Source organism: Neolamprologus multifasciatus, chromosome 17, assembly GCF_963576455.1.
Source record: "Neolamprologus multifasciatus chromosome 17, fNeoMul1.2, whole genome shotgun sequence".
Classification (NCBI taxonomy): domain Eukaryota; kingdom Metazoa; phylum Chordata; class Actinopteri; order Cichliformes; family Cichlidae; genus Neolamprologus; species Neolamprologus multifasciatus.
In genome coordinates, this window is record NC_140455.1 from 11,449,060 (window position 1) to 11,462,139 (window position 13,080).

The 13,080-nt window shown below is 37.4% G+C and overlaps 1 protein-coding gene across 1 annotated transcript; it reads right to left on the reverse strand.

Moving 5' to 3' along the window:
- Nucleotides 1-4,341: 4,341 nt before the first annotated feature.
- Nucleotides 4,342-10,984, reverse strand: rgs4 (regulator of G protein signaling 4). Its single transcript, XM_085138661.1, has 5 exons — nt 10,676-10,984; nt 10,259-10,366; nt 8,897-8,961; nt 6,867-7,030; nt 4,342-6,495 (listed from the first exon to the last, which is right to left on the reverse strand). The coding sequence occupies exons 1-5, from the start codon at nt 10,717-10,719 to the stop codon at nt 6,250-6,252; spliced, it is 627 nt and encodes a 208-aa protein (XP_084994787.1). The 5' UTR covers nt 10,720-10,984; the 3' UTR covers nt 4,342-6,249.
- Nucleotides 10,985-13,080: the final 2,096 nt, after the last annotated feature.

Genomic DNA, 13,080 nt, shown 5'->3' on the forward strand with positions numbered 1-13,080 from the left:
TGAACTACATGTCAATTTTGTATAAGACTTACTTTTGCCTTCAATTAACCTTTTCCAATTCCTCCAGGCTATATTGTGCTTTATTTACTTTTCTTACACCAGTGAGAATGCCTGTATACTGTGGCTGGAAGAAAAGCGAATCATTTCTGTTTGTCTTTCCACCAGGGCTTCACTTACCCTGTATTTTTCTGAAAAGCCATTTTCTCTGTTTTTCTTTTCTGTTGCTGGTCTGTTACCTGGAAAGATTATTGATAGCACTAAGAAAAGCCAAGTTAACTTGTTTTATCCCTGACCTTTATACCAATCTGCATGGTGGAGAAATGCAGCAAGCAGCATTATACCTTCTACATTTGCAGGCTAAAGCAGGACCACAGCTGTTAATGCTATGACCTCTGTGGCTGCTGTGATGTAAAAGGAGGCGGTACACACCCTATAGTCATATATGTTGTTCTCTCAGCAAATGTCAGCAAATGTCATGTGGACTGACAGAAAAGATTCTCCTGGTGCTGCAGAGGTTCTCAAAAATAGTGCTCTTTACTTTGTGACATCATCGAAATGTGTGCATTGTTTCCCATCAAGAACATACCAAGCAGACAGTTAGACCCAAATGTTTCACAACACATTTATTACTTGATAGCCAGACTGCCAGGTTAAAGTACCAATCTTATGTTCTGCTTGTTCTTTTACAATAAAACGCAGAGAAAATGTTGGTAGAAATCCAACAAGTAAAAATAGACTTAGAGGGTATTTATTGCTTATAGTCCTTCTCAGCAAGCAATAAACAATCGGGTTGTAATTTAAAAGTTTTCAGAATATGTTTCTAAATGTTAAACATTTCTCATGGAGATTTATTGCCACGCTGTCCAGCAGAGTCAACAAGCATGAAGAACAAGCAAAAACAAACCACTGACAGTGTTTATGCCAACAGCTGGCTTTGCACACACTTTTCCAAATCTGCACGTTGTTCATCAGTGTTACACAATTGTGACATTTCAGTGAATTTTTGTGGTCTTCCATTGAAAGTCTGATGTCTAGTTAGCAGACGGTTGGGGCATTTTTTACTGTCAACAAGAGGCCAGGTTTCAACATAGGGTGTGAATGGTGTGATGTGATTAATGTGAAGTTGCTGAATTATCTGGTAACAGAAATAATTTCAGGACTGACTGGTGGATTTAATTAAGAATAGTCTTTATTAATAACTTTCTCATAGTGTGCTTAGTAAGTATTGCTTGAAACATGAGCATTTAAATGTGGAGGTTTGTTTTGATTCTGATGTTTTTAATCAGCTGCTGAGATTAGTCATCAAAATAAGTCCTTGAATCATTGGGAAAACATCTTACTGGAGGAAATAAGGGGTGAGTTTCAATGACAGGCTGCAAACTTTACTTGGTGATTGAATGGATGAGAAGCAGAGACACCACTCTTCACCGCTTAGGGTAAGTTAATTCTAGGATGTGAAGCCAAAGGACCAAAAACAGAAAAGGATCAAAAATCCAAAATGTTTTCAGTTTCCTGGCTGAGTTTTCTCATTTATTTCCGATGAAGCTGCCTTTGCACTGCAGCATTTCCTTTGAAACTTCTGCTAAGATTTATCCTCAAAGGTCACTGTGCAGGGTTACAATTTCTACCACAGTGACAGTGGGTCTAAAATGAAAGGCCAATGTTTTGCTCAACAGCTCATGCTGAGAGTATAAGTGTACTCCCACAGAGCATATGGATTGGACAGGCAGCCAGATTTGACAGGGGGCATTTGCCTTATTTCACGTTACTCCTTCTTTAATGAATAAGGATATAAATAATGAATAATAGAAATAAAAGAAAGAAAGGTGAGGGTACTTAAGAGAGGATATGAACTAAGGTGCAGAGTAAAGAATAAATAAATAAAATGAATTGTTAATATAATATGTAACCTAAACAGTGGACCAGCTTTATAGGCTACACAACAAATTCATGTAATAACAACCTAGTTTGAAACACATCATATATGCACATTATGGTCATAGAAAATGTAGAAACAGTTTGCAATTTTGATTGAGATCATGTTTCAAAGCCAGCCTCATAAGCTGATGATGACCAGTTATTACAGTAGTTCTAAAGTGACAAATGAAATGTGCTTCCCAAAATCGGACTTGCATAGACAGATGCTCTCTAAAATCAGTGCAATCCTTAGTCAAGCTGGTGACAGCAATGGCTACATCTTCACAAACCAAATCGTGTCAAGCTTTTTCATTAACAAATTGTATCATTTTAATCACAGTTGTAAAAGTTAGTCAGACTGTATTGTGATGAAAACATTAGCAAACAGTTGTTTGCTGTCTTAGCTCAGAGACTGTCCTCTATGCTATAGCTGCATTACATGTTCACTCCCTAACCATAAATTAGCAACAATCAATAGGCATTATGTAAAATGGATATTACTTAACTATTAATACGATTTTAAAAAACAAACCCAGAGACGTTTTTCTACTAAGCATTTTAGAGTTTCACAGCTAAAAGTTTTCATTTTGCTAACTACAAGTTACCTTTTAAATGTAGTCGTGTCATTCTTATCAATCTTGATCCTCGCGACAGCAGAGCGTTTCTCACTATATTTAGATTCCTAAAATTTTACGAGGGACAAATGAGCTCTGTGTTAATTGTCATAATACATCCATCAGTTCATCTATTCATCTTCTTAACCATCTCTCCAATTCAGGGTGCCAGACATGCTGGAGCCTAGCCCAGCTATCACCCCAGGCAGGTCGCCTGTCCATCGTAGGCCACTAAACATAAACGGTTTTATGATGATTTAATTTGTATTCATTTATTTTGACCATTCTTAAGAGAATGACATGTTTAATAGTCCTATATTAGTACTAATACAATGTTCCCAAAGCAGCCTACAAAAAACAAAGTTTCAAGAGCTGATTTCAACAGTTCAACAGCTAAAGCCATATTATGTTGTATTTATAATTAAATGGCATAAAGAAGGAATCGTTCTTGGAACAACTAAAGAAATAAAATGTGTACATGACTGGAATTCACAACGCCTCAAATCATTCATCAGAGTGACCAGAAAAAATACTTGATTAATGAACTAATTTGTCTCGTGTTTGGACCTTTCCATCACTGTGCCCCAGTACTGGTATTGAATGAAATCAGAAAAATGTTAGCCAGTGGTACTGTAGCTCCAGCCCTAAGTGTGTTTGTCCAGATTCCTCATCCCTGGTCCTCACTTGTTCTCCAAACTCCTCTCTCACTCCCATACATTTTAGATGACGGAGAAATATTCACACAAGCACACCAGTGGATTTATCACTTTCTTGTGATTTACTCGAGCTGCAGAATTCCTGCATGTTGCGGCTGACGTACAGCAGTATATCAGACAGAAACGAGAATGTGTGTCTGTGCAGACACAACTATGTGTGCATTCTTTTCTTTCTGTGTTTGCAGAAACTTTCCACAGGAAGGAATCTTACTTTAAACAACATAAGTCTCGTAACAACAGTTCGATCTTGCTACCACTAATCCCACTTTGAAGCTCATTTGGAAGGATGCTCTTTAAGTATTAATTCAAATATTTTTAGAGATTCTGCCTCTATTAAAGAATCAAGGCACTTTATATTCTATTTTGGTGCTCTTACTAAGCAGCAAAGCAGGCAGACAGAATTACCCAAAAGCAAATATTTATGCATTTTTGCCGTCTCCTTGTCTGTATGAGTTAGATTCCCAGATTAAATTTGATCAGTTATTTACTGTGTAGTTGCTCATGCTCATGATCCCCTTAAATAGGCATCTTTATGCAGTGGGTATGAACACAGATGCTGTAAACACTGTTCACATCAATGAGGCACATCCAAACAAAAAGTTGGTCCAGTGTATGAAAAGTGGAGCTTGAGCTCTGAAGGTTATTTTTAGCTTCTTGTAAGTTTTTGAAGTTTAAAATTTAAACTGTTTAGTAATAAAATGGAAGAAATTAAATTATTAACAGTGTATTAAACACCTCTGTAAATTATGCTTTCATAACAAAATGATCTAATCCTGATGAATCTAATCCTTTCCTATGTGTGAAATGTTCTCTGGTAATTATTCGATAATAACGTTACCCTCTGATAATCATCTATAATCTGCAGACTGTACGCAGTCAATGCTAGATATAGAAGAGACCACCTTTTCCCTGCTGATTATAGATGATTACTGTCTGATTATGAAGGGACAGATGCGATGAGGTCATGGAAACGTTCTTTTAGACATCACAACAGAAAGAGTCAACTGGCATCAACGTGTGTTGATCACTACATGAAATAAAATGTTATCAAGTTTAAAACCAATGCTGCATAACACAATTTTTATTTAAACATTAATTTAATCATTGCTCTTCATTAAAATCTTCCTTTGATTCAGTAAAATAGCATAAATGAACTTACATTTATATGATGATTTTCTAAGTACTTCTTCCTCCACCTAGTAGCAGAGGGGATCACCTGATTGTTGAGTTTTTCTTATATATTTGAGTTACCTTAAATCATTAAATGTCTTTTGAGAACTGTTGTGAATTGTGAACTGTATCTATAAATCTGAAATAATATTAAATTGCATTAATTGAAATTATGTCATTTTAATAATCAATCGATCATCATGTCCTTGGTGATCCACTTGCTAATATGGCACAATATGTTTGATGGTTGATGCGTCATAAGAAGTGTAACTGTGTAACAAAGAAGTGTGTGTTTGAGCTTATCCTCCAACATGTCACACACAAACATACTGTTCATGCCACATTTATTTACTTCACATCTTGTTACCTGTAGTTACAGGAGAATTTCACCACTTGTGTTAATCAGCTAGTAGGTACAGAGGACAGCTATTATTTTTACTGCCACCTTCTCTCAGCTTTACATTTTAAAAGAGCATCTGCAAGCCAGTACAACTCCACAACACTTTCCACGGGTGACATCACCAAAGCTCACAAAAAACAAAAATGTGAATACAATCACAGATTTTCATCATTAAGCACATTTGGGAGTAGCCATATACAGAAATAGGACAAAGACACGTGTTCTTTTACATATAATATGTTGTTTTTTATCATCACAGTATACATTTAGATAAGACATTGTAGAATGTGTGTCCACCAAAAATTTGGTCAGTTAAAATGAACACATGATCAAATACTGTGCATCATTAAACACTGAAACCAAACAGCGCAACTTCTAAATGTTTTAAAAAAAATATCCTACTTCATTTAACATAACTGCGTCATGACTCTATGACAATTACTACTTCTACTAATATTAAAACATGCCTAAAATTCCCACGAGAACTAGTCAGTCGGTGTTTTCACAGTGCAGAGATCATGTCAGGATGTTTAAACAGCAGAGGCAGTTGTTACCATGATAAAGTGTTGAGATATACACCGGGTTTTACTCACGTGAATAAACAGACATCAGTGTCAACCATGGGCTGTTGTACAAACATATGGTGTTAAATAGTGAGTTGGAACTTCAAATGACTATATAAAGCTTTTTTTCCATTACCACTACATTGTGAGGCCATAAGTCAACATGATGGAAAATAACCAATCTGTGACCATGTTGTGACACCTGAAACTAACAAAGCCAATCAATACAGTATACGTGCTACTTTATTGTTGTTCCAGCTGTACCAGGGTCAATTATTACTTTACATTTATGACTGTATAAAATTGTACAACATTTAAACTTGGAGACTCTACTCCTATACAGAAGGGAATTGGGGCATTATTTTAAAAAGTGCTTGATGTATTAATTTAAATATTCAAGTCTGTACATAGCTAAACTAGTAATCTGTGCCGTTCCATTGAGAAAATGTTCCAGTGGCACCAGTTTTCGTGTCTGTTGGCTGGAGGTAGCTTTCAATAGTTTTCTGTTCTAAGTATCAAGATAACCTGGTCACAGCTTGGAGATCAGATTGTGTTTTGCAAAGAATCCAGAAGGAAAACGTCACAATGCAATGATGTATTTACATTTATAAACATTCAGTCAGTCTGTAGAACATTTCACCTAAATATTTACAAGAGTGACCACATAAGCCCAGAAATAAAGAGCAAGTATCAAAAACAGAAGAAAAAAAACTACCTCACATGAACCTTCATCAGACATCTTCAAAACCATTCTTCCTTCCTTATCTAGAAACCCTGGACACCCCAGCAAACCTATCATCCCCAGTGTGAGCCCTAACTGACTGTCGATCTTTGGCACCTCCTTCGAGCTTTTCCTTCTTTCGCCCTGACTAAGCACCACCAGCTAACAACTGACTGCTGTCAGCCATGTCACAGCTTCTCTTCTCTTTCTTCTCCTGAGCAGCGTTGCTCTGTTGTTGGCACAGATCCTGGATCAGTTTGGATTTGAGAAAGCGCCTATAGGAGTCTTTCTCCATCAGTGTGTAGATCATCTTCTGGGCATCATCGAAACAAGAAGGGCAGGCGTTCTCGACGTTCTGTCTTGTTTTTTCTCTGGTCGCTGCATCTAAGTTTACCTAAAAGGTCACAGAACGAAAGAAAAGTGAAACGTACTGATCTAATGTATTCACTTATCGAGAGCCTAAACTTTTAAGCTGCCACAGAGAAACAGCAACTGTTTTTGGTAATAGAGATCATTGCTGATGCGAGGCAGGAGAAACACATGGGCTTATCAACAAAATGAAGACGTGAAAAACGTAGAAAGATATCTTAAAGTAAAGGTGGACTATTTTTTTACTTGAAGGTAAATGTTCAGGTATAGTATTGGGGTGTGGTGAGTCATATTTTACCTGCCCAGCAAGTAATCTTCTTTTTATGTTGAAGGATTTTACTCTTATTAATCAAATTGATTTTGTTTGTCATTTTATTTCAGTAGTGTTGTGATTACCTCATTAAGAGCATCTGCACCAATATATTTCTGGTAGATCTGCTTGGCTCTGGTTGATAGCTTGGTAGGTGCAGTCTTTGTGTAGTCCTCGCAAGCCATCCAGAAGTCCATGTTTTCCTCACTGAACTCCGACTTTAGGAAGCTGGTGAAGACTGTGCGACCCACTAAACACAGAAAGAAAAATGTGTCTCTTTTGATCCAACTGTACTCAACAGCCACATAGTCCATTTATTTATTTAACTTAATAACTTTAGTTAATATATATTCGTTATTAATAAACTATTAATTAATAACATTACAATTAATAATGTTGTTTACTAGTTGGTAAATTGTTTGTAAACCAGCTGGAACTTTCCAGTAACCATCAAGATCATGTTCACAGATGACCTTTGTAACACTTGTATAAAGCACATGTAAGTAGGCCAGTGACATGGCGATTGTGTAATTTAGTGTGAACCTTGTGTCCTGCTTCTCTAACTGGTTAATTTCGTTTATTTATGTTTATTTCTTCTTTCCTTGTTTTTTTTTTTAGGTTTAGATACAATTTTGGTCAAAATTTTGGCACAGCGCAATTTAATTATATAAACATACATTTTAACACTACAAATGATTAGTAAAGACTATTCTTTTATTGTGAAATAAGTCTTTACCAAAGTTTTATTAAGTCTCGGTTTAAACATTGTCGTCATTGTAAAGCATTGCCAAAAAGATAAAGCGGTGGGTTATTGAAGCAAAATGAATAAGCCTCACCAGAGTGTAATAAATGCTCTAATATAATGGTGTGGCAGCCTTTGCACTCATCAAAGCCAGTCTAAATTTTCTAATTTGGCTGGCTGCCTGATGAATAATGCAGCAGAATTAGCTAGAGCAGTCCAATTTCAGGTAGCAGAACCTGCCCAGACTTAGTCAAAAATTATGCCACCTCCACAATAGGAGTTTTAATCAGCTCCCGACTGCACATTAGTTGCCAGAACAAAATGAATCATGAATACATAAGTTCTGAGTGCTGGGTAAGAATTTTACCAGCCTTATTTTTTGGCAGCGTGTCCAAGTGCTGGACTCTAGTTTTACATTGCTTTGTAGCATGACACGAACACGCCACTGATTTACTTTATATTAAAAAGCTACATCTTGTCTCACATGTCTAACATGACTACAAGAAGAGTTTGAGGAGACCTTTGAGGTCTTAATATGTTAAACAAATGAAGGAGCAGTAGCAGCTGACAGATGTAATAGGGACAGCAGAAGGATGCCATAACTATGTTGGAGGTCATGGAAAGACGCAGGTCAGAACTCCGCTGGTTCCCGCAAGGCCGTTGCTCCCCATGCACACGCAGACAATATGATTCTCAGAGGTCTTATACATCCACACGCACACACAGACACACGCAGAGACAAACACACACGTGCACACGCTGCACTGGTCAGCGAGCCCTGAGAGGCCCTCTAGTAGTGCCTCGTGACACGTAGCAAAAGCTAGAGCATGAGAATCTGCTGGAAAATGCTTGAGTGTGTGTGTGTGTGTGTGTATATGTGTGTGTGTGTGTGTGTGTGTGTGTGTGTGTGTGTGTGTGTGTGTGTGTGTGTGTGCTCCATTTGCGTGTTTGTGTGTCCCAGCCAAGTCCCCTTAACTTTCTTTTAACAGCAGTAATGAGCACAGTGATGATACTTAATTAGCCAAACCCAACCATCTGCTACGCTGCGTTTATTTCAACTCTGCAGCTTGATTTTCAGCATCACTTTTGGGATTAGCAAAGCCTTACTGTCAACCCTTAGAGTGATATGCTAAAGCCAGTATTTCCCATGATTACAGCTGTATTGTACTACATGAAAATGATTAAATATATAAAGTCACAGGCACATTTTGTTGAGAACAAATGAGTGAAGCTTCTGTCGGACAGCTGATGGCATTATTATTATTGGGATGACAAAGTCAGAAGTTCTTCCAGCTAGCTTTGGATTAAAAGCCTCATCTGACTTGTTCTGATTCAGATCCAGTCTTTTATGTGTGAAACTAATGTAACACTTACCTTCACTGTTCAGCACATGGCTGAAAGACTCCTTCCATTTCTCCACCTCAGCTGTATTAGGCACCCTAAAACACAAACGATCAATGCCATTTTAAGTAAGGTTGCACAGAAAAACATTTTTACATAAAGTACATATGGACATTTTCACCTCGTCTCTAATCTAGTCGTTTTGTAGTACTTTCTCCAAAAAGGTGAAGTAGCCACCAAACATCTCTTAACAACATAGCAAAACAAAGATATCTGTATGAGATATCTTTTGCTGTATATAGAACAACACATTCAAATCCCAGTCGCAGCAATTCAATTATCAAAATGACAGCAAATCAAATCATGCCAACGCACGTCATCTGACAGCAGCAAGCCCGGACTATAGTAAAATGATCATTTTCAGTTATAAAAGACTAATATAGTCAGCATTTAGAATCATAATTTGCATTATACGCAACGTTATATAAGCGCCACATCGAGTCTTTGTGTTGTGCATAGTGATTGATATTGCTGCTGTGCAATTATAGCAGGAAAACTGAATATTGATCATCCATAACTGTCTCGGGATGCTGCTAAAAGGCAAAGGTCAATGCGAGCAGGGTCAATGCAAACGTTCTCATAAAGAACACTAACAGGCTTCCCGTGGGAAGACGTGCTCTGGAAGTGTAGAGAAATCTGATAGATTGTGCTCTTCAGTAACATAATTCGATTTCAGAATTTATGCAGAATTTATCAACTATAAAAGCTTAATGACTGTTAGCCACACAAGTCATCACATCTATGTCCAATTACAGGAGGCACTGGCTATGCCACTGGTCCAATATATTTAAAAAAAAAAAAAAAGTACAAAATCATTTATTTTCCATGAAATGAAATGGTTCTTCAGCCTATTGCGTCAAAGTGAGCTCATCTTCTACGTGGAAAGATCCATCCATCTATTTTCTAATCACCTCCCTATCTTTTTCCCAAAAAGCCTCAGATAACAGAGATGTCCCGCAAGTTTCAGTGATTCATTTAGAGGCACATCAATATTAAGGGTCTGCAACTTGAATTGAAGCATGAGCCAGGATTTTCTTATCTGTACCGTGTTAGGCACTAGTCGCTGAGTTTAAAGTCGAAAATAAACTTAATGTAGCTCTGCATCAGTCTGAAGGAGACTGATCTTAAACAGACACTGCCATCACATTTTTAAGCAGTTTCAACTCCTTGAGATTGGAAACGCAATATACTTTTTAAGGCAGCATGTGTGGCAGGCTTGGTTTTAGTTTTCATCATAAAAATTCTCTCTTTCGAAGGAGGCTCGATGTGCAACTTAGGGCATAGAACACATCTTTTAAACAGCAAATTCAGCTGAGAGAGGCTTGTTCCTCTAACCTTTTTGAAGCAGCCGTGGTTGATTTTTCTTTCATCTGCTTCTGATCTGCTGCTTGAGGTTCTGGCTTCTGGAGTAAGAAGCTTATTTTGTGCTTGATGTCTTTGGCACTGTGGAGAGGCAGAACGAGAGGACCGTGAGCAAAATGCATTTCAGAAAATGTCAATGTGTTTCCATTAGTGATACCTGCGCAGAGACTTCCTTTATCTATGTAAACAAGTGGTTAACAGCTTGTCAGCTAGTTCCTCTTTTTCCATATTTAAATTGAGATTTTGAGTTGCTGCTGTAAAATAACAGCTCTTTCATTTTTTACATGTACACACATCATATTCATAAACAATGTTTTTTCTCTTTCTGTCTTTCTTTTTTTCTGAATGAATGTTTTTATCCACCTGTTGTTCAAGGAATATTGCACTTACCTTTTCAAGCATGTCGCAGGCAGTGTTGCAAGTCCTTTGCACATGATGGAAGGTTAAAAATCTAAAAATCCAAAGTCAGTTCTGTTGTTTTAAATGACAACAGAGAGGCAACCACACAGTTGTGAGCAGTGGTGTTTTTGCAAGAGTCCTTCAGAATCACACAGCAAGCTGTGGTTGTCTCCACCCCCAGCAGTGGTTTTATACCTCCAAAATGGACTGACAATCCCACCAGACGGGCGAGGGGTGGGGTGGGGGAGTGTAAGACAGTTAGAAAGGGACAACGGAGAGGGAGGAACAGAGGGAAAGAAAATAGGGGAACATTTACAACAGATGGGAACCACAATAAAAGGTGTTTTCCACTGAGGGATTTAAGGCATTAGAGAAACTGGTGAAGTCATACATCACGTGGAAGAAAATCCAGACCTGGAAATTGTTGTTTTCAATGCATTCTGTGAGGTCATTGTTGGAACAAGTGACCTTTGTTGCTAGACCTACTGTCAACTCAGCTTACAGCAGCCAGTGTTTATATTCAAGCACTAACAACCATTTTTATACTACTGTACCAAAAGAGAATTATGTGCTACATAGCATTATTAATAATGTGATGCGTGCAATAAACACATTTCAGTAAATTAGATGATTTCAGGATTCAATTATAATCTCATCAAATCAATAATTGCCTTGAATGTTTTGCAGTAGATCAGTCCAACAAGACACTTGTATCAAAAAGGGTGTAAGCCACAACCTCCTACCAGACACTAATGTTATAACATTTATAATATACAGTAATAAGCATCCTGAGTGACAGTTTATTATGTGTTACAGAAAACAGTAATGGTTTCATTCCAACAATTTGGCCATTAGAGATTTATTTACAGTAGATCTCTTAAAAGCATCAATATGGGACTTAATCCGATGCGTTGTTAATAGGCACTCTCTGAGGCTAGCTCCAATGAACACTGCAGCCATTGTGACTGTTTGTCTCCTTTTTGTTGGCTTACTGCTAATCAGAGTCTTTTCTCTCTACTTAGCTAAGCAACTCGTGTCACGACATGATGACTACCTTGGAGCTGTTGTTTTGAAGAGTTTACAGCCTGAAAATGAATCAGTCTGAAAATTAATTATGCTGTTTTCCCATTCTTCCATAAATGAATAACTGTCTCTTTGTGTAATTCTAATTGTCCTCATCGGGTTTCTCATTTCAGGATTTGGTTTATAATTGAAAATACAAAACAATACTCAGAGTTTCACTTTCTGGGTTCTCAGTGGTGGTTTGACTGTGCCATTAGCTCTGTGGAAGTCTACAGTCAGGGATCATATAGCACATATCCACATGGACACGTAGTCAGAACAACAGGAAATGCTGCCAATGCTTAGCTAGTTACAGGTAAAAATAGAGATAAGTTACCGTGACAAAGAAGTGAAAGCAACCTATAGGAAAGGATGCTGTTCTGTGGTGGATCTCTGATTACTGTATCATTCATCATGCATTCATTCTGTAATATAGTGCCTTCTTTTCACTTCAGTTAGGTTTTTTCTCTCTTAAAGTATGTTTAGCTTTCACATCTAAGTTCTTTCATTATAGTAGGTGTGGCCATGTCCTGCTGACAAAAGCCAGCCCTGAACTATTGTTAGCAAGGCTCAGATCAGCTATTATATTCCTCATGTTCATTTTATACTGTAGTTTTTTATCACAGTGGATACATTGCAAATCATTTTCCTCAAGATGTGTGAGTGTATTAACTGTTTTAGCATTATGGCAAGAAAAACATCTGAGATCACCGAGAAGGGAAGACCACCTCCCACAATGACAAGAGCAAGAGTTTGAAATGAGCAGGGGAGTTCAATATGAAACTCGGCATGTCTCTCCAGAGACAGTACATGTGAGAAAAAAACATTGTTTTGATAATTACACAACCCTGATTCCATTCGTCAAATTACTTGCGCAAGTTTAGAGTCAACATTCTCTGTCTTTTAAACTTCTTCAGTTTTTTTCATTTTCTGAGTCTCTGAGCTCAGTCAAAGTCAAAGAATACATGTGGTTTAATAAAGCACTGTAGAAAGCAGCAGGTTAACCTTGTGAAGTCATTATAATAAACCTAATCCTAAAACATTCTATGAAGGACAGGTAGAGAGCAGGTCAGAGAGCAAATTCAAAAAGAGACACAGGAATGCTTTTAGTTTAGGTTTTGCATGCAGGTCTTTTACTTATAATTTTTCATCTGGTAAAGATGCTTTAGTTTAGCTGTTGATTTCTTTCACTGCTGTCAGTTATTGGTAAATATCTTACCACCATAAAAGTGTATAAACTCTCTTTAACCAGAAAGGGCATGTTTTTATCTGGTCTGTTTGTTTTGTTTAATCACCCGTTATTAGGTGTGTGTGTCGGCGTAAGTAGTTTTTAA

What these genes read in the sequence shown, in the direction of transcription:
- rgs4 (XM_085138661.1), bottom strand. Translation starts at nt 10,719, where the DNA reads ATGTGCAAAGGACTTGCAACACTGCCTGCGACATGCTTGAAAAG. An exon ending in CCTGCGACATGCTTGAAAAG is followed by an intron (nt 10,367 to 10,675) that starts GTAAGTGCAATA and finishes GCCTCTCCACAG; the next exon opens with TGCCAAAGACATCAAGCACA. An exon ending in ACCACGGCTGCTTCAAAAAG is followed by an intron (nt 8,962 to 10,258) that starts GTTAGAGGAACA and finishes TTTGTGTTTTAG; the next exon opens with GGTGCCTAATACAGCTGAGG.